We start from the raw sequence: 20092 nt of genomic DNA, 5'->3' as shown, positions 1-20092 counted from the left end.
CAAGTTTGTCATCCTTGCTACATTGCAAGGCAGAGTGATTTTGTTCTACTTTCACCTTACTATGATGATAAAGTTACAGGGAAATTGGGTGGTTTGATATTTCTCATTGATTCCCTTTGCCTTGTAACGTTATAGTTCTGGTCCTGTGCTATGAGAGCCGGTGTGCCCTTCTTTTCCTCCCTGTTGGTGCAATATAAAAGTGATTGCAGTGGCATGTCGTATAAAGCAATTGATCCCGAGAGATGGTCAGCCAGAAGAACGGACAATGACAAGTTGACCTCGATGCCATATTCTGGAGTCCGTGCACTGTGTGACCCTCCTGACTAAAGAACCTTGTCATTCATTAGCAGCTAGCATCACTGGGAACTGAAAACTTTGAAAGGACAGTTCAGCTATTAGGACGGTGAAAGGATGAGCTCCAGCAGTCAAGATATGAGCGACCTCATTGTAGCAGCACATGGGTGAGGCCATTAACATAATATTCAAGTGAATTTCAAAAAGATATGAATTTATCACACGGATCATCAAGATTATTGAGGCATGGGTGTCCGGGTGGCGTGACGGTCTATTCCGTTGCCTACCAACATGGGGATCACTGATTCGAATCCCCGTGTTACCTCCAGCTTGGTCGGGCGTCCCTACAGACACAATTGGCCGTGTCTGGGGGTGGAAAGCTCGGTATGTGTCCCGGTCGCTGCACTAGCGCCTCCTCTGGTCGGTTGGGGAGCCTGTTCGGGAGGGAGGGGGAACTGGGGGGAATAGCGTGATCCTCCCACATGCTACGTGCCCCTGGTGAAACTCCTCACTGCCAGGTGAAAGGAAGCAGCTGGTGACTCCATATGTATTGGAGGAGGCATGTGGTAGTCTGCAGCCCTACCCGGATTGGCAGAGGGCGTGGAGCAGCGACCGGGACGGCTCGGAGGAGTGGGGTAATTGGCCGGACACAATTGGGGAGAAAAGGGGGGGGGGGGGTCAAAAAGAAAAAAAAGATTATTGAGGCATATGGTTGTTCATGTTGTGTATACTTAAATAGGTGACAAATATTTAACACCATCAGTGAAAGTATGTAAGGCTTTTTGAAAAATGTACAGCTAAAATCTGTGATCTGCTGCCTCCTGCAGGTAAACCAGTTCTTCACCTCTACAACTCATAACAGAGTCCTCTTAGTCACTTCTGATCATTATCACGGCCTCTCCTTGCTTGTTAGGTATTAGTTACGCTTATTTACCTATCAGGATCAGGATCAGGAACATTTATTTGTTGTTTCCCCCGGCCCACAGCAGTGCAACACAAAGACAAAAACACATATATATCCAAACTACAAAAAACGTCAAAAACTACAAAAACACATACACTCACCGGCCACTTTATTAGGTACACCTTGCTAGTACCAGGTTGGACCCCCTTTTGCCTTCGGAACTGCCTTAATCCTTCGTGGCATAGATTCAACAAGGTACTGGAAACATTCCTCAGAGAGTTTGGTCCATATTGACATGATAGCATCACGCAGTTGCTGCAGATTTGTCGGCTGCACATCCATGATGCGAATCTCCCGGTTCACCACATCCCAAAGGTGCTCTATTGGATTGAGATCTGGTGACTGTGGAGGCCATTTGAGTACAGTGAACTCATTGTCATGTTCAAGAAACCAGTCTGAGAGGATTCGAGCTTTATGACATGGCGCGTTATCCTGCTGGAAGTAGCCATCAGAAGATGGGAACACTGGTCATAAAGGGATGGACATGGTCAGCAACAATACTCAGGTAGGCTGTGGCGTTGACACGATGCTCAATTGGTACTAAGGGGCCCAAAGTGTGCCAAGAAAATAACCCCCACACCATTACACCACCACCACCAGCCTGAACCATTGATACAAGGCAGGATGGATCCATGCTTTCATGTTGTTGACGCCAAATTCTGACCCTACCATCCGAATGTCGCAGCAGAAATCGAGACTCATCAGACCAGGCAACGTTTTTCCAATCTTCTATTGTCCAATTTTGGTGAGCCTGTGCGAATTGTAGCCTCAGTTTCCTGTTCTTAGCTGACAGGAGTGGCACCCGGTGTGGTCTTCTGCTGCTGTAGCCCATCTGCCTCAAGGTTCGACGTGTTGTGCGTTCAGAGATGCTCTTCTGCATACCTCGGTTGTAATGAGTGGTTATTTGAGTTACTGTTGCCTTTCTGTCAGCTCGAACCAGTCTGGCCATTCTCCTCTGACCTCTGGCATCAACAAGGCATTTTCGCCCACAGAACTGCCGCTCACCGGATATTTTCTCTTTTTCGGACCATTCTCTGTAAACCCTAGAGATGGTTGTGCGTGAAAATTCCAGTAGATCAGCAGTTTCTGAAATACTCAGACCAGCCCGTCTGGCACCAACAACCATGCCACGTTCCAAGTCACTTAAATCACCTTTCTTCCCCATTCTGAGGCTCGGTTTGAACTGCAGCAGATCGTCTTGACCATGTCTACATGCCTAAATGCATTGAGTTGATGCCATGTGATTGGCTGATTAGAAATTTGCGTTAACGAGCAGTTGGACAGGTGTGCCTAATAAAGTGGCCGGTGAGTGTATATCCAACATATCAACAAAAAAAATAAGATTCACTGTCCAAGAGAAAATGCCAGGATGACTGTTGAAACTGCCAGTCTGCATGGGCTAGCAGTTAGCTTAGCCTGCCCCGCTTCCGCATCCTGTCAGACAGCTCCAGGCAGGGCCCTGGTGCCTGGGCCCACCGGACGCAGCAGACCAGGATGCCCCGGCCAATCCAGCGCCAGCTCTCCCAGCCAGAAACCTTCAACACACCTCCCCGCACTCCACACGACGACACCAAAAACACAGTTAATATTAGGTGAGGCTGCCGCCAGGCCACCCTCAGTGTTATGGGAACTTATCGGTACCTTGTTAACCCTGAAATGTATTGTTATCACCAGTATGTACACGTCTGGCCCTGTATAATTAGTTTGTCCCAGGGTCAGGGCCACATTCCTCTCACATCTTTAAATGTGACCACGTCAAAGTGTGTAGTTTGTCGACCCAAGTTTAAATCTTTACCATGGATCATCACACACTTCCTTCTGCATCTACAATCCACTTGGTCCTTCTCTAGGGCCGATGCTGAATGCTGAGGCCCCTATAGTTGGGACTTATTGTCCCTGCCTTGTGCAAGCAGCTATTCAGAGGAGGTTTCTGAGATTTGATGCTTCATTCAGCCCACACCACACCAGCTCCTCTGGCTGCATGCTCCACCGCCTGTAATCGGAGTGAGACACATACAGTGTCCACCTACTGGATTGTAGGAGGGCTCATAATCAAGGTGTCCCATGCAAGCTGATAGTAGTTTTGGCATTGGACATCCTGCTCAAGCCCAGTGTGTATAAGCAGGGGTATTGATTCACAGAAAAATACATTATGTATGAACCATCTCCCAGCTCCGGCAAGACATTTTGTATTGTGAATATGCCAAACAATAATTTGACATGCAACGTGTTCCAGGATTCAGATGACAAGAGCTGTTAAGCTGAGAGCCGCTTCATAAAACATCAAATTCTGATTTACCTCTAGCCTAGACAAAAACCATCTGTGCAGCTTTCTACTCTTTTCATAACAGGATTTGGTGGGAATGGCTCAGTTCTCATGTTATAATAAGCAGCCTGGAGGGCAAGGTTTTACCCCAGAGGTGCTCATTTCAGCATTACTACCACTCCCTTCCACAGCTCTGCTCACCAGGGCTTTCAAGCAACAAACGCTGATTAGTTGAGCAACACTTTTCATGGCTTTCTTAGATTCTACAAGCATTGGATTTTTTAAAAAAAAATTTGGGAGGCTTTTTCCCTTCTTTTTCTCCCCAATTGTACTTGGCCAACTACCCTATTTTGCGAGCTGTTCTGATCACTGCTCCACCCAGTCTGCCGATCCGGGGAGGGCTGCAGACTACCACAGGCCTCCTCCCATAAATGTGGAGTCAACAGCCACTTCTTTTCACCTGACAGTGAGGAGTTTCACCTGACAGTGAGGAGTTTCACCAGGGAGACATAGCGCATGGGAGGATCACGCTATTCCTCCCAGTTCCACCTCCCCACCCCCAACAGGCATCCCGACCGACCAGAGGAGGCACTAGTGAAGCAACCAGGACACATACCCATATCCGGTTTCCCACCTGCAGACACGGCCAATTGACCTTTCGCAAAGTCCCGCCCCCCTTCGTTACTGTTGCTATGCCCGTCAAGCATTTCAGAACTATCCAGGAAGTAGCAGGAAAACACCAAAACATGAAGGAAGAAATCAGCGCATTGTGTGGGTAAAAGTAACAGTAATAACACGTTAGCTGTATTAGCTATCAATAATAGCTAGTAGCAAGCTTAGCTTGGAGCAGACAGGTATTTGTGTTGATTCTGGATGGATTAAGCTGGCCATGGGGTCTGCTATACTGCCAAATCTATTGCCCACATTGCGCTTCTTGCATTCTGGGTTTGGGGAAGGGAAAGAGAATTACACCCCTCCAAACTTTTCACATATCTAGTATCCGGTCTGCAGACCCCATAGGCCCACCGCTTCAGCATTTTGTTGTGTGTTTGAAAGCTTGACGGACCGTTGCTAAGGTAGGATTGGACCAGCACCGTTCTGGGCGGTACTTTGCGAAAGGTCAATTGTGTCCGTAGGGACACCCAACCAAGCCGGAGGTAACACAGGGATTCAAACCAGCAACCCGCGTGTTGGTAGGCAACGGAATAGACTACTACACCACCCGGACGCCCCACAAGCATTGGAATTATGCCGGGCAAGATAGTTATGGGCAAGGAGATTGGTATCTAGGTATCTATGCAATTCCATTTCACTTGGGTTGAACACATGGAGCCTCGGTGCTACAACAGAAGCACAAATCACCACTACCATCATCTACAAACACAGGATAAAAATATATCGAAGACCGGAGGGACTGCAGGCAGCAGAGATGCACCTTGAGGGGGAGTAAATGTAATATTAGCAATACTACACTTTTAAGACACAGGCATTTTGCATCTTTATTTATTTATTTATCTATTTCTGATTTTCCCCTTTTTTCTCCCAATTTAGTGGCCAATCGATCCCTATTTTAATTCAAACACCCACCCTCATACTGCATGCGTTCGCCAACTGCATCTCTCCGGCCGGCAGTCTGGAAGGAGTCGCCTCGCCACTTTCGTGACAAGGCGACTCCAGGCCGAACCACTGTTTTTTTCCGACACACACAGAGACGCATTCACATGACGAACACAAGCCGACTCCGCCTCCCTCCCAAAGACAGCGCTGCCAATGATTGCTGCTTCATCGAGTCCGGCCATAATCGGATCTGACGAGACCGGGGCGTGAACCCCAGTCCCCAGTGGGCAACTGCATCGACACGAAGCCGATGCTTAGACCGCTACACCACCGCGGACTACAGGCATTTTGCATCTTTGAAACACAAGGTCTGACAACATGAACATTAACTCTGTGGAGCTCGAGCTAATCAAGACGTTCCTAGGCATGTTCTCCTCCCATCCATCTAAAGCGTGGCTATGCTGTTCACCCTGCATCAAAGTAACCCACGCCACAACCTTGGCCGTCGCTGCAGAAGAACAAACAGAATAATTCATATCGCCTTGTCAGTGCGGTTTGCAGTATAAACAGGGGGAGAGCCAGATGAGACATATCGTAGGACTTGGGGTGTCCATGCCAACAGCAGCACCACTGGATTTGATGCTGCCGTCTCCTGCATGCACCGTGCCAGGAGCTCACCTTCTCCTGCGTTGTAGGCCAGGATGGAGCGCGACCTCATCTGCCTGCCCTCTGTGTTCTTGCCAGAGCAGGTGTGGGAGCACAGAGACCAGGCTGTCCAGGGGCTGAGCGTGCAGTCCTTGGGGCATGGCACCTCACAGATGGCTGGCATGGGCAGGATGGCATCACGGCACAGCTGCTTCTCCACAAACTCACCTGCAGGCAAACAGGTAAACATCACATCAACGGTGCAACAAATATAAAACAAACAACACAGACATTACAGTGGAACTGCAATGGCAAAACCAAAGTGCAAGCTATTACAATATGTTTTATTGTAAAATATTCTAGTTCTACATCTCACACAAGCAGACTTTAAGAGAAAAACTGGTAAGTGAACAGGACAACGGGACGATGCATCACTACTGTAATGATGATATTTAAATTATTGAAGAATTTCCCCGCGGGGATTAATAAAGTATATAAAACAGATAGATAGATAGATAGATAGATAGATAGATAGATAGATAGATAGATAGATAGATAGATAGATAGATAGATAGATAGATAGATAGATAGATAGATAGATAGATAGATAGATAGATAGATGGATGGATGGATGGATGGATGGATGGATGGATGGATGGATGGATGGATGGATGGATGGATAGATAGATAGATAGATAGATAGATAGATAGATAGATAGATAGATAGATAGATAGATAAAAAGACCTTGTGTGTGAATACTGAGGTGTACAGTGGTGCCTTTTGACTGAAACAAGACCAAGGTGATATTTTACTGATGACTTTGGCAACATAGGTAGTCAAAACACACACATCAGATTACCGGAGCGGAGCTGAGCGGCAGCAATTTCCACTCCTCAGGCAGACATTCTGTAGTCACTCCGCTCCTACTCCATTCCATGTTTTCTATTTACCGCTCCGCGCTCGTTGATAGCTCACACACGAGAGAAACCTGCTTGGTGACCACTCTGGGGCTTGAAAACACTGATTTATCCTTAGAAATGTTAATATAGCTCAATACACAATGCTTATCATACACCAGTACTGGAAACCTGTTAACCTTTTCTCTTTTTCCCCCTCTTTTTTCTCCCCAGTTGTATCCGGCCAATTACCCCACTCTTCTGAGCCGTCCTGGTTGCTGCTCCACCCCCTCTGCTGATCCGGGGAGGGCTGCAGACTACCACATGCCTCCTCCCAGCCACTTCTTTTCACCTGACAGTGAGGAGTTTCACCAGTAGCACGTGGGAGGATCACGCTATTACCCCCAGTTCCCCCTCCCCCCTGAACAGGCTCCCCGACCGACCAGAGGAGAAGCTAGTGCAGCAACCAGGACACATACCCACATCCGGCTTCCCACCCGCAGACACAGCCAGTTGTGTCTGTAGGGACGCCCGACCAAACCGAAGGTAACACGGGGATTCGAACTGGTGATCCCCGACATTCATTTTGTTTCTGTAAAAATCTACTATTTACACCACTGGCTGGAATATGCATGTAACCTGAACAAATTGGCTTGACACAGCCTGCAAGCGTGAGGCCAACCCTGGCCGTGCATGCACCTCTTCTGCCCTATCATCTATAATGGATTTCACAGTTAATTGGCCTACAGTGCACCAGGAAATGAAGTTCATTAAACAGCCACTTTGCAAACAAAACAATGTGAGTTAGCCAGTTTGAAATTGTAAGAGAGACATGACCATATTTTCTACAGACCACGTGTTTGTGGTGTGCATGTTTGCCAGGGGCTGGTGTTTACGTTGAGGCTGTAGTGTACTGCCTGATGTGCACTGCTCTGTGTGCTAGCGAGCGCTGTACAGTGTGGTCTTAACATGTGGTCTTAACATGCCGTTGCATCACGGCTGGGAGGGAACGGTGTTGGAGAGATCTCACATAAAGGCAGAACGCCGCCGACGCCCCGGCTTTCACAAAGCTGCTTCTCCCTGCAGGCAGCATCAGGCCGCTCTGCTCCCACATCCCTCACACAACCTGACGCACACTTCAACATGTTTGCCTCTCTGCAAAATACACAAACTGGGTAAAATCTCACAGATTTTCAAGGCTGCTAAATCTTACTGATGGTGGAACACTTCATCATTTAAACAGAGGTGGAAATGTTATATTAAACATCTGCATATTACATGATAGGCTTTTATTCTCCTAATGAGGGCCGTTTAAACTCATGTGTACTATGTGTAACTTCAACACAGCAGTTATTTACTACTCAAATGTGGAGAGCCGTGTTTTCATTCTCAGTCATTACAATGTAGAAAATCTATCCTTCCGATTTCCATGCATACTTTTTTTTTTGTTGCTAATGTTGCATAACAGTCAACTGTGATAACACTTAATACTAAAGGTAGGGTGTCCGGGTAGCATAGCGGTCTATTCCGTTGCCTACCAACACGGGGATCGGCCATTTGAATCCCCGTGTTACCTCCAGCTTGGTCGGGCGTCCCCATTAGGGGTGTAAGAAAATATCGATACCCTCGAGTACAGTGATATTATCTTGTGCAATACTGTATCGTTTATCAAAACCACTATATCGATTTTTAATTGTTTACATGTGAAGGTTCATGAAAAACATGCTGTGTTGTGTGTAACCCCACGACTGCTAGAGAACAGGGTTGTAACCTATCTTCAGCCATCTGACTCTTCCACTCCAACCCAACAATGTAAACTGAGACAGGAAGTAGCATAAGCACAAAGAACACAGGCCTATGAAACCACAATATATCACCTTTCTTACAGTATCACAATATATCACCTTTCTTACAGTATCATGATATATCACCTTTCTTACAGTATCACGATATATCACCTTTCTTACAGTATCACGATATATCACCTTTCTTACAGTATCACAATATATCACCTTTCTTACAGTATCACGATATATCACCTTTCTTACAGTATCACAATATATCACCTTTCTTACAGTATCACAATATATCACCTTTCTTACAGTATCACGATATATCACCTTTCTTACAGTATCACGATATATCACCTTTCTTACAGTATCACAATATATCACCTTTCTTACAGTACCACAATATATCACCTTTCTTACAGTATCACAATATATCACCTTTCTTACAGTATCACAATATGGCACCTTTTTTACAGTATCACAATATATCACCTTTTTTACAGTATCACAATATATCACCTTTCTTACAGTATCATGATATATCACCTTTCTTACAGTATCACAATATATCACCTTTCTTACAGTATCACGATATATCACCTTTCTTACAGTATCACGTTATGTCACCTTTCTTACAGTATCACAATATATCACCTTTCTTACAGTATCACAATATATCACCTTTCTAACAGTATCACAATATATCACCTTTCTAACAGTATCACAATATATCACCTTTCTAACAGTATCACAATATATCACCTTTCTAACAGTATCACAATATATCACCTTTCTTGCAGCATCATAATATAGCACCTTTCTAACAGTATTACAATATATCACCTTTCTTGCAGTATCACAATATATCACCTTTCTAACAGTATCACAATATATCCCCTTTCTTACAGTATCACAATATATCACCTTTCTTACAGTATCACAATATATCACCTTTCTAACAGTATCACAATATATCACCTTTCTTGCAGTATCACAATATATCACCTTTCTTGCAGTATCGTGATATATCACCTTTCTTGCAGTATCGTGATATATCACCATATATTGAATGATACCCATGTATCATGATACGTATCGTATCGCCAGATTCTCGCCAATGCACAGCCCTAGTCCCTACAGACACAATTGGTCGTGTCTGCAGGTGGGAAGCCGGATGTGGGTATGTGTCCTGGTCGCTGCACTAGCGCCACCTCTGGTCGGTCGGGGCACCTGCTTCGGGGGAGAGGTAACTGGGGGGAATAGCGTGATCCTCCCATGCCCAACGTCCCCCTGGTGAAACTCCTCACTGTCAGGTGAAAAGAAGCGGCTTGTGACTCCACATGTATCAGAGGAGACACGTGGTAGTGTGCAGCCCTCCCTGGATCGGCAGAGGGGGTGGAGCAGCGACCAGGATGGCTCGGAAGAGTGGGGTAATTGGCCGGGTACAATTGGGGAGAAAAAGGGGTAGCAGTAGACTGCAACTGGCATCAATTTTAAGTCATATTCCAACTCTTGACGGTGGAATACATTATATAAAATAGTTTTGGAGAAGAAAAAGTGCATAAGTGAATTTTAGCCATTTGAAATTAGAACTGTGATTGGATTTTCTGAGTAAATTCATGTTGCACATTCCCTGGTTTGTGGTAAATTTAAAATCTAAACCAGCTGAAACACTTAATTGACCACACATCTATGATAGTTGTATTTACTTAATTCACATTTTATGTGCACAGCCTTGATTCTACACTGAGTCATTGTGCAAGGCTCGGGTCTTCTGCTAAAATCTTAAAGGTCACTCTTCAATTCAACAATCACTTAATATCTCAACAAAGGTTGTCCTACAGTAAGCATCTTTAAAGGGGATTAGACCTAGCCGAGTAGGTTTACTGGATTTAGATGGTTAAGGTCTTTTCAAGGATTTTGGTTGCAACCTCCAACATCACGAGATGCTTCACTGTATTGATTTAAATCTGCAGGCATTCCCTGCCCTCCTTATTCCATTTCCATTCTATCCTATCTGTGAAGGCCCATATCTGTGAAAATCCTATTGTGAAGGGAGGAGGAACTGAGAGCAGTGAATCAAATGACATGTCTGCAACCCCAGGGAAAAACAAATCCATTTTCATCAGAGGCACACAATGAGAGATCAATAAGGGACAAGTCAAGAGAGACTCTGAGGGATGCCACAAGGGCCAGGGTGACAGAGGGAGGAATGGGGGTGGTGGGGGGGGGGTGATAAGAGTATTGGAAATTTTCCATTTGATAGATACTAGAGGAAATCAGCAAACGGGCGTGCATGACATTGTGTTCCGATAATTCTGGTGATGACTGACAGCTTCGTGTGAGTGCATCGGTGATGCAGGCTTCTTCTTCGGATTGCACGTACCCTCGGCCCAGGATCCCTGGGAAAACAATAAACTAACAATACATAATGGGGGGGAAAATAGTATTCAGGCTTTAATTACTATATATTTGAAGAGAAATGCAAGGTCTACAACACACATCAGTGGTGTTTCAAAGGATTCAAAGGAAAACCAATTAATGTTGCGAAAAGCCTGTGACTCGGGGAAGGAAAACACTTACCGTCTCAACCTTTCAGGGTAGTGTTTAAATTCACTTCAGCAAAACTAATGTGAAGCGTTGAGGGAAATCAATCCGCTCTGAGTTCAACAATTCCAGTGATCAAAGGGACAATTTCCGTTTAACCACTGAACACATCAGACACATCTGTGTCTACACCTCTGTTGGTGGAAACATAGCAGGCAGAAGTTGACATCTTTATTCAATCCCGACATATCCGGGAAGATTGCCTCACTGCTCACTCAGAGGTAATGGGGGAAGAAAGGTAGACTAAATCCAAGATGACTGTGTATGGCTGGCTCACCTCAGACCCCTGGTGTAGGGAGGACTGGACTCCTGCAGCTTGCCTGGCCAGGCTAACATAGTGGAGGATGTCATCATTTACCTGCTTCACTAAGCCCGCCCCCATATGGACAGGGCGGCCAGCACGCTGAGGATCATGTTTTTTTTTATTTCTCCACTGTTTTTAACACCATCCAGCCCATACTCCTGGGAGACAACTATGGACAATGCAGGTGGACGGCCCCTTGGTGACCTGGATTATTGACTACCTGACTGGCAGATCACAGTATGTGAGGCTGCAGGGCTGTGTGTTAGAAACAGTGGTCAATAGTAGGGGACCGTCCTGGCTCCCTACCTGCTCACTCTCTATACATCTGACTTTAATAAAATAATAACAATAATAATAATAACAGTACATCTGTCACCATCTTACAATGCTGTGATTGCAACTATCCCCCAATCCTCTGTGAATAGTACACATTTCTATTGAAACTCTAGTTAATGGTCACGGTAAATTGCATATGAAACCGATCATTTTCAGTCGTTATGCCACTGTATCGTTTATAAGGCTGGGAATACCTGCAGTCAGGTGAGACTGAAGAGGTCACTTAGATTAGTGATGAAACATTTGACTCTAAATAAACGTTGTGTCCAGATGAACTGATTCAACTTTCTTTGATGCCTACCTACTATCTCCCTACCTAACTAGAGCAGGTGGTGTTAATGTAATCTACCAATAACTGATTCAAGAAGGTACCATAAAAGTATGCACACACCCGTTGAGTTCTGCCCCTCTTGGAAGATGGAGGGAAGGATGAAAGATTAAGAAGTTAGCCTGAACTTCTTTTTTTCGGGGGGGGGGGGGTGTTACTGAGGCTACTTACTGGGATTTATAAACCAGGTAATTGAAACAGGATCATACAAAGTGCCTCTTGGCATGGAGGGACTGAAAGTAAAGAAACTGCAGATGGGGCTAGTAAAGGAGAAGTAAAAGGATATTTGTCTGATCTGTAACTACATCCCAGCTGTGTTGTGTGGACTATTTTTAGGGCTGTGCCTTGCTTCTTTTTGCAAAGTTATCTTTTAATTTTAATTGTATTTCACATATTCAGTTAATAGAGGACAGATAATAATTACAGACTTTCCACAGTTGGTTTGAGATGAGGAAGATGGAGGGTAATCACCACCATGTCGATAGCACGGTGTCTTGCAGGGCATGGACAGGGACCTGGTGACTGAAACACTGGAACTGATTGAGAAGTATGAAAACACTCCCATCCCCCTCTCTCAGTTCCCCCATCTCCTCAGAGTCCTCATTAGCAGCTAGTGTTCAGTGTTCCTCTCCCTCCCCCCCCATCTCTCTTTCTCTCTCTCTCTCTCTCACACACACACACACACACACACACACACACACACACACACACACACACACACACACACACACACACACACACACAATCCCCTTCCAATTTGATAGAATTATGAAAACCCAAAAGATTGGATGCAATTAAATTCAACTCAGACAGCAATTGAATCATTAATGAAAAATGAGTCCATATTTCACCTAACCAACTAAAGAAAATGTTCTAAAATAGAAAAAAAATATAATCAGAAGTCATTCCCATCTATGACTGCTGTCTATTGTAAAATATTATCACTGATATTAAAGGGCCTTATTGACTAAAAGTTCTCACTTTGGTTTTCCATTGTTGTAAAACCATTGAAGCTTGTCTCAGTTTTTCTAATGACTATTTCTAAAATGACTATTCCTGTGGAATCAGTAAAACTGAACTTAAGAGATAGTGTCCCAAGACCTGAGTCTTCCAATCCCCTAACTTCCCCAATCCAGTCAAAACTGAATCACAAAAGTATGGGCGTGTGCAACTATCCACTGAGGCAAATTTGTAATTTGTGATATTGGGCTATACAAATAAAATTTATTTTGAAAGTCTAGCAGTTCACATCCCACATTAGACTGGGTAGAAGAGTCCTACCCGACAATATCTGCAATGTTTCAGCCTGAGACCTGCACCAGTATCACTTTAAGACCCACACCAGTATTACTTTATCACTTTAAGCTCTCTGTTACACACAAACACACACACACACACACAGTGTGATCAACTGTCACATGTAATGCATGCATATGTGCGTATGTCTCATCTCATCTCATTTCAACTCATCTCATCTTATCTTCAGCTGCTTCTCCGGGGTCGGGTTGTGGTGGCAGCAAGCTAAGTAGGGCACTCCAGACGCCCCTCTCCCCAGCAAGGCCCTCCAGCTCCTCCTGGGGGATCCCAAGACCTTCCCAGGCCAGATTGGACATGTAGTACCTCCAGTGAGTTCTGGGTCTACCCCGGGGCCTCCTCCCAGTTGGACGTGCCCAGAAAACCTCCAAAGAAGGCGCCCAGGAGGCATCCTAATCAGACGCCCGAACCACATCGACTGGCTTCTTTCAACGCGAAGAAGCAGCGGCTCTACTCCGAGCTCCCTCCGGATGTCCGAGCTCCTCACCCTACCTCTAAGGCTGAGCCCAGACACCCTACGGAGGAAACTCATTTCAGCCCCTTGTATCCATGATCTCACAGTTTGGTCACTACCCAAAGCTCACAACCATAGGTGAGGGTTGGAACGAAGATTGACTGGTAAATCGAGAGCTTTGCCTCCCGGCTCAGCTCCCTCTTCACCACAACGGTCCGGTACAACGTCCGCATTACTACTGATGCTGCACCAATCCACCTGTCAATCTCCCGCTCCATCCTACCCTCACTCGTGAACAAGACCCCGAGATACTTGAGGGAGCAATCCACCATTTTCTGGTAGAGAAGCATGGCCTCGGACGTGGAGGTGCTGACTCTCATCCCGACCATTTCACACTCAGCTGCAAACCGCCCCAGCGTGCTGGAGGTCGCGCTCTGATGAAGCCAAGAAAACCACATCATCTGCGAAGAGCAGAGATGCACTTCTGAGGTTCCTGAAACGGACACACTCCTCACCTTGGCTGCACCTTGAGATCCTGTCCAAGAACATCCCAAACAGAATCGGAGACGAGGGACAACCTTGGCGGAGTCCCACACCCACCGAAAACGTGTTTGACTTTGTGTCAAGAATACGGACACAGCTCTCACTTTGGTTATACAAGAACCAGATGTGCGTATGTATAATATTTTAATATAATCAATATAACAACATTTCATACAGTGGCCGATGTGTGCTCTGCACGTATATGGGAAGGTAATTGAGTCCGAATGCAACCCGAGCCCGGCTCAAATGGGCTCCGTGTGTCAGGACTCGACGGGCCTGCAGACCTCTAACGGGTTGATTTTACACCATGAGTGAACCATACTTCACTTCACCTGAACACATCCCAAGACCCCTGCTTATAGAGGAATCAAGACCATTTCATTTTTGGTGTGCACTGGAATTCCAAACCAACTTTCACACTTGACCAACCACACTACACTCACTAAACTGTGTGTGTGGAAAAACACCCTCCAATGAGAAGGCACATTAATTGTGTGGGTTGCATGCGTGGGAAAGAGGAATTAAGTAGCTTTCAACTTACGCAGTAAAGATGTATAGACCAGTGAGTAAGCAAATTAAAGGAAAAGTAAATCCATGGCAAAACATAGACGATAGAACTTGATATAAATCAACGATTCATGCTGATAATTGAAACTAAAGAGGTCATACAACTAATATAACAGTGATGATTTAATGGGCCATGGTGATTTATATTTTGCGTGTGTAACATGGTTAAAAACGTCATAACCAAAAAATGTTATATAATTACACAAAGTATCACCACATGATTATTATTGTTATTATTATTTTCATTGCCAACATTGTTATTTTATTTTATTATATCATCAGGAAACGCTTATAGTAGCCCCTCCTTGTTGTGACACCATTTCCTGTTAGTAGCCCCTCCCTGTTGTGACGCCATTTCCTGTTAGTAGCTATAAAACGTATGTTCCCCCTGACTTCTGCCTCTTTCCCGCTCTGGACATGTAGAAAGAGGTATGTGTTCATATTGTCTGCCCCTGTGATGTATTTTATCCTTTCCTAATGTGTCTTATGTCTAATGTGATTCTTGCGTAGGCTACAGTAGGAGCTGATCTGACGTTTTCTGAAACCTGTCCTGTTTTGTTTATATGCGACAGGTATGTTTTATTTCTTTTTGTAAAACAAAATTGTGTCGCTAGCTACGCGCTCTTTCCCGCTTTGGACATGTAGAAAGAGGCTACAGCAGGAGCTGATCTGACGTTTTCTGAAACCTGTCCTGTGTTGTTTATATGCGACAGCGACAGAATACAGATCCCATGCATGAGAGAAGTTGTCCTGTCTTTCCTACACAACGCAATGAGAAAGTACACCGGTCACACGTGTAATGGTTAAATTGTCTGGGTGCTCCAGTTTCCTCCCACAGTCTTAAGACATGTAGGTCAGTCAAATCGGCTGTACTAAATTGTCCCTAGGTGTGTGTGTGTGTGTGTGTGTGTGTGTGTGTGTGTGGGCCCTGTGATGGCCTGGTAGCCGTTCCAGGATGTCTCCCAGCCTGCCGCCCAATGACTGCTGGGATAGGCTCCATCATCCCCGTGATCCTGAGAGCAGGATAAGCGGTTTGGATAATGGATGGACGGATGGTTAAATTGTTATGGTAGAGAAGGGATTGGTGTTGTATCTGTATATGTCTGTACGAATACATGTTTATACTGAAAACATGTGTTGTTGTGACAATCACAAATGACTAGACTCGCTAGCCCTTGGCTAATGAGTCGAACTCTTTAGTGGACTGGTTAATGTAGTCGCCCATGGTGCAGGAGACCTGGGTTCTCATCCCGGCTGTGGCGGTTCCCGGCTGCCCCCTGAATTCACTACATTGGTGTCAGAGGTGGGATGGTGAGACCGTGAGCCCATCGGAAGCACATGCGCCCAGAGGCGTGAGGGAACGGGGATGCGCTTCCCGAAGAAGGGGGCAGTGTAACAATCACAAATGACTAGACTTGCTAGCCCTTGGCTAATGGGTCTGACCCTTTAGTCAACTGGTTAATGTTGTCACCCGTGTTGTGGGAGACCCGGGTTCGCGTCCCGGCTGCGGCGGTTCCTGGCTGCCCCCCAAATTCACAACGCTATATTTCATGTAGACCCCAGAAATAGCAGTTGTTGCCTTGGCTAAAACTAATGGAGATCCAAATACATGAATAAATAAATGTCCTCTTGCTTGTTTTGTCTATTGTGTCTCAGCATACTGAGTCTGTGTGACGGCATGCAGCAGCTACTGGCACAGTGCAACAGTACAAACAGTCAAACATGCCTCAAACTGTTCTTACAGGTTCTTAATATTACAAGTTCCCAACCCAGCACCTGTTCATTTTACATGGACTGTCCCTTCAACAGCATTCATGTTAAATTGTGTATCACTTTCAAAAGTAAGGTAACATACAGTTTGTGTGTGTGTGTGTGTGTGTGTGTGTGTGTGTTACTGTGGCCCCACAGGCAGTGGTAGAACTAGTCTTCTGATGCCTCACACTCTCAGCCAGCAAAATTATGGCTGGTCGCCTGTGTTGGACCCCGAGGACTACTACCAAACTGGCTGCTGCTTGTGGCTTCCACAGGGAGAACCCTCACCCCCCCACCCCACAACATACACAAACAAACAGATAAACAGATAAACACACACACACACATACTGACACAATCCTAAGAACAAGCATCAGTAGCCTTGCACAACCTTTTAAACAACGCAGACAACACAGCAACACCCCCATAGGACAACTGCAGTAATTACAAGGCCGGGCAGCAAGCCAGGGCCAAGGCCCAGAGCCCCCACAGCAATCTGAGCTGGTTACAGTGAAATGACCCAAAAGTCACTGACTGCCTTTACATGCACAGGTAAGTGGAGCTACAGCTACGGCTCCATTAGGCCATGTCATTGGACTACTGTCGTTGTCCCAGTACACAAGAACAGGGGGAGAATCGATATATTGACGGAAGTGTGTCCTACCCCGGTATGGTAGGTGGCGATATGCCCCCTTTCAGCTGGTTGCTATTGGACCACGGGAACTATGGATCATGCGCAGAACGCCTAGGCCAGTTCGGGGCCGATTGAAGCGTGTACATGCCAGAATAAATCCATCCCCAACCGCATCATCTAGGTGTGTTAGTCCGACCTCGAAAAATTCGGTTTAGTACAATTTCAGTCGGACTAACACATTTACATGTATTATAAAAGTCCAGTTTTAGTCGGACCAACACAATAAATCCACTTTTTCTAATGTCGTGTAAACGTGCTGACTGTGCACAACCCCTCAACAAGTCACTGGAAGTGGGGGGTGATTCACTTAACCACGGCAGACTAAACATGTGTGGTCTGAAAGAACTCAAAAAAAATGTAACCTCTGAACTATCCTCCACTGAAGCTACAGCATGCCATCTGTCTACTTACCATCACTGTTGATGCACTGTGCATGTGGGATCTGGGTTCCTGGTCCACACTGCTTCCCGTTATCCGGAACGCAATCCTCCAGTTTCACCAGCAGCCATTCGTAGCAGCTGGGGTCTTCACATGGTATGGCCTCCACCAGGTGCGGGCAATTCCCGGTGCCACCCGTCGGCTCGTTGACGATCTTCCTCTTTCTCAGTTTGAACCCTGGTGGGGAGCAATGAGGGCCGAATGAAGTGATGAACAAAAGCCTCCCCCACATGCATCACATACAGTAACCCTCCTGTGATCTGCAGAGTGAACTCTTCTTTGGATTTGCATGTGTCTGATGGGAAACAGTAAGCACATTAACTTCAGTCTGGTCACAGTGTGCTGGTATGATAACCGTTTTACTGCATTCACTACAGTAGCCCATTACACCTGAAGCTGACAAAAAATATTGGACCAGCTTTATGCATGCTCAATAATCCAGGTAAGTAAATCACAGAAGGTTGAATCAGTTCAACTGGACATAACGTTTATTGAGAGAAATGTTTCCTCACTAAGGACCCAGACACACCAAACCGACTAGCGGCGACGAAGGCCAACTGTTGCGTCGCCTCACGTTGCTTGCCGTCTGGGCCAAAAAGTAGCACTTGAACACACCGCAAAGACTACAGCCGATGGCCAGCTAGCATGTACATTCTGCACTAATTCGCTAAGCTGAACAGCCAATCAGAGTGATCTCTCTCATCGACGGGCTCCACTGATTCAACATGCTGAATCGGCCGAAAAGCTGCCGACAGGGGTCCGACTAGTGCCGACGGTGTGGGACACACTGCAAAAACTAGGGTCACAGATGCCCAGCGACAGCCCGACTTTGGCTGACAGCTGACCATTGGCCTGGTGTGACCCTAAGTGACCTCTTCATTCTCAACTGAATGCAGGTGTCCCACTCTTATAAACAATACAGTACACTTATAAACAATACAATGCAGTCACAGCATTGTATTGTTTATAAGGGTGGGGACACCTGCAGTCACTGTATTGTTTATAAGGGTGGGGGTACCTGCAGTCACTGTATTGTTTATAAGGGTGGGGGTACCTGCAGTCACTGTATTGTTTATAAGGCTGGGGTACCTGCAGTAACTGCATTGTTTATAAGGGTGGGGTACCTGCAGTCACTGTATTGTTTATAAGGGTGGGGACACCTGCAGTCACTGTATTGTTTATAAGGGTGGGGACACCTGCAGTCACTGTATTGTTTATAAGGGTGGGGTACCTGCAGTCACTGTATTGTTTATAAGGGTGAGGTACCTGCAGTCACTGTATTGTTTATAAGGGTGGGGGTACCTGCAGTCACTGTATTGTTTATAAGGGTGGGGACACCTGCAGTCACTGTATTGTTTATAAGGGTGGGGTACCTGCAGTCACTGTATTGTTTATAAGGGTGGGGACACCTGCAGTCACTGTATTGTTTATAAGGGTGGGGTACCTGCAGTCACTGTATTGTTTATAAGGGTGGGGGCACCTGCAGTCACTGTATTGTTTATAAGGGTGGGGTACCTGCAGTCACTGTATTGTTTATAAGGGTGGGGGTACCTGCAGTCACTGTATTGTTTATAAGGGTGGGGGCACCTGCAGTCACTGTATTGTTTATAAGGGTGGGGGCACCTGCAGTCACTGTATTGTTTATAAGGGTGGGGACACAATAAACGTTGTGTCTAGATGAACTGACTCACCTTTCTGTGATATTGGAACACCTCGCCATAATACTATTATCATTATTATTATCATTATTATCATTATTATTATTATTATTATTATCATTATTATTATCATTATTATTATTATGGTCTTTTATGTAAAGTCAAGTCAATTTTATTTGTGTAGCCCAACATCACAAATTCCAAATTTGCCTCAGGGGGCTTTACAGCAACACAACATCCCGTCCTTACACCCTCACGTCAGATAAGGAACAACTCCCTAAAAAAACAACAAAACAACAACAAAAAAAACCTTTAACAGGGAGAAAAACTAGAAAGAAACATCAGGGGCCGCAAAAGAGGAGGGTCTCTCTCCAAAGACGGACAACGTGCAATGATGTTGTGTTCACACAATTTACACAATACAACACTGGAAGTGGACAACAGAATTATAATGGAATTGTGAAATGTATGAGCAATATAATGAGCAGGATGGCGAGCAGTGTCCAGACGCCACCGGAACAGCCTAGGATCCGAGCCACGCGACCAGCATCACCACGTTAAAAAAAACAACAACAAACAAATGTGTGCAGCAGCCAATTAATATAACTGGGATTTGTTCCTCTGAGACTTGTTACCTATGATCAAGGGTATGGGTGAGCTCTGCACCCAGGAAGGGGGATGTTG

General features: G+C 45.5%; 1 protein-coding gene across 1 annotated transcript in view; it reads right to left on the bottom strand.

The window, feature by feature from the left end:
- thsd7aa (thrombospondin, type I, domain containing 7Aa) overlaps nucleotides 1-20092 on the bottom strand; it is a 169823-nt gene that overhangs the window by 46406 nt on the left and 103325 nt on the right. The window contains exons 6-7 of the mRNA XM_056298137.1: nucleotides 17724-17927; nucleotides 5760-5954 (exon numbers count right to left, since the gene is read on the bottom strand). Of these exons, the coding sequence (XP_056154112.1) occupies nucleotides 5760-5954; nucleotides 17724-17927 (399 nt within the window). The remainder of the gene's footprint in view (nucleotides 1-5759; nucleotides 5955-17723; nucleotides 17928-20092) is intronic.

This window comes from Lampris incognitus, chromosome 18 (assembly GCF_029633865.1).
Source record: "Lampris incognitus isolate fLamInc1 chromosome 18, fLamInc1.hap2, whole genome shotgun sequence".
Taxonomy (NCBI): Eukaryota; Metazoa; Chordata; class Actinopteri; order Lampriformes; family Lampridae; genus Lampris; species Lampris incognitus.
This window is presented reverse-complemented; position numbering and strand designations above follow the sequence as displayed.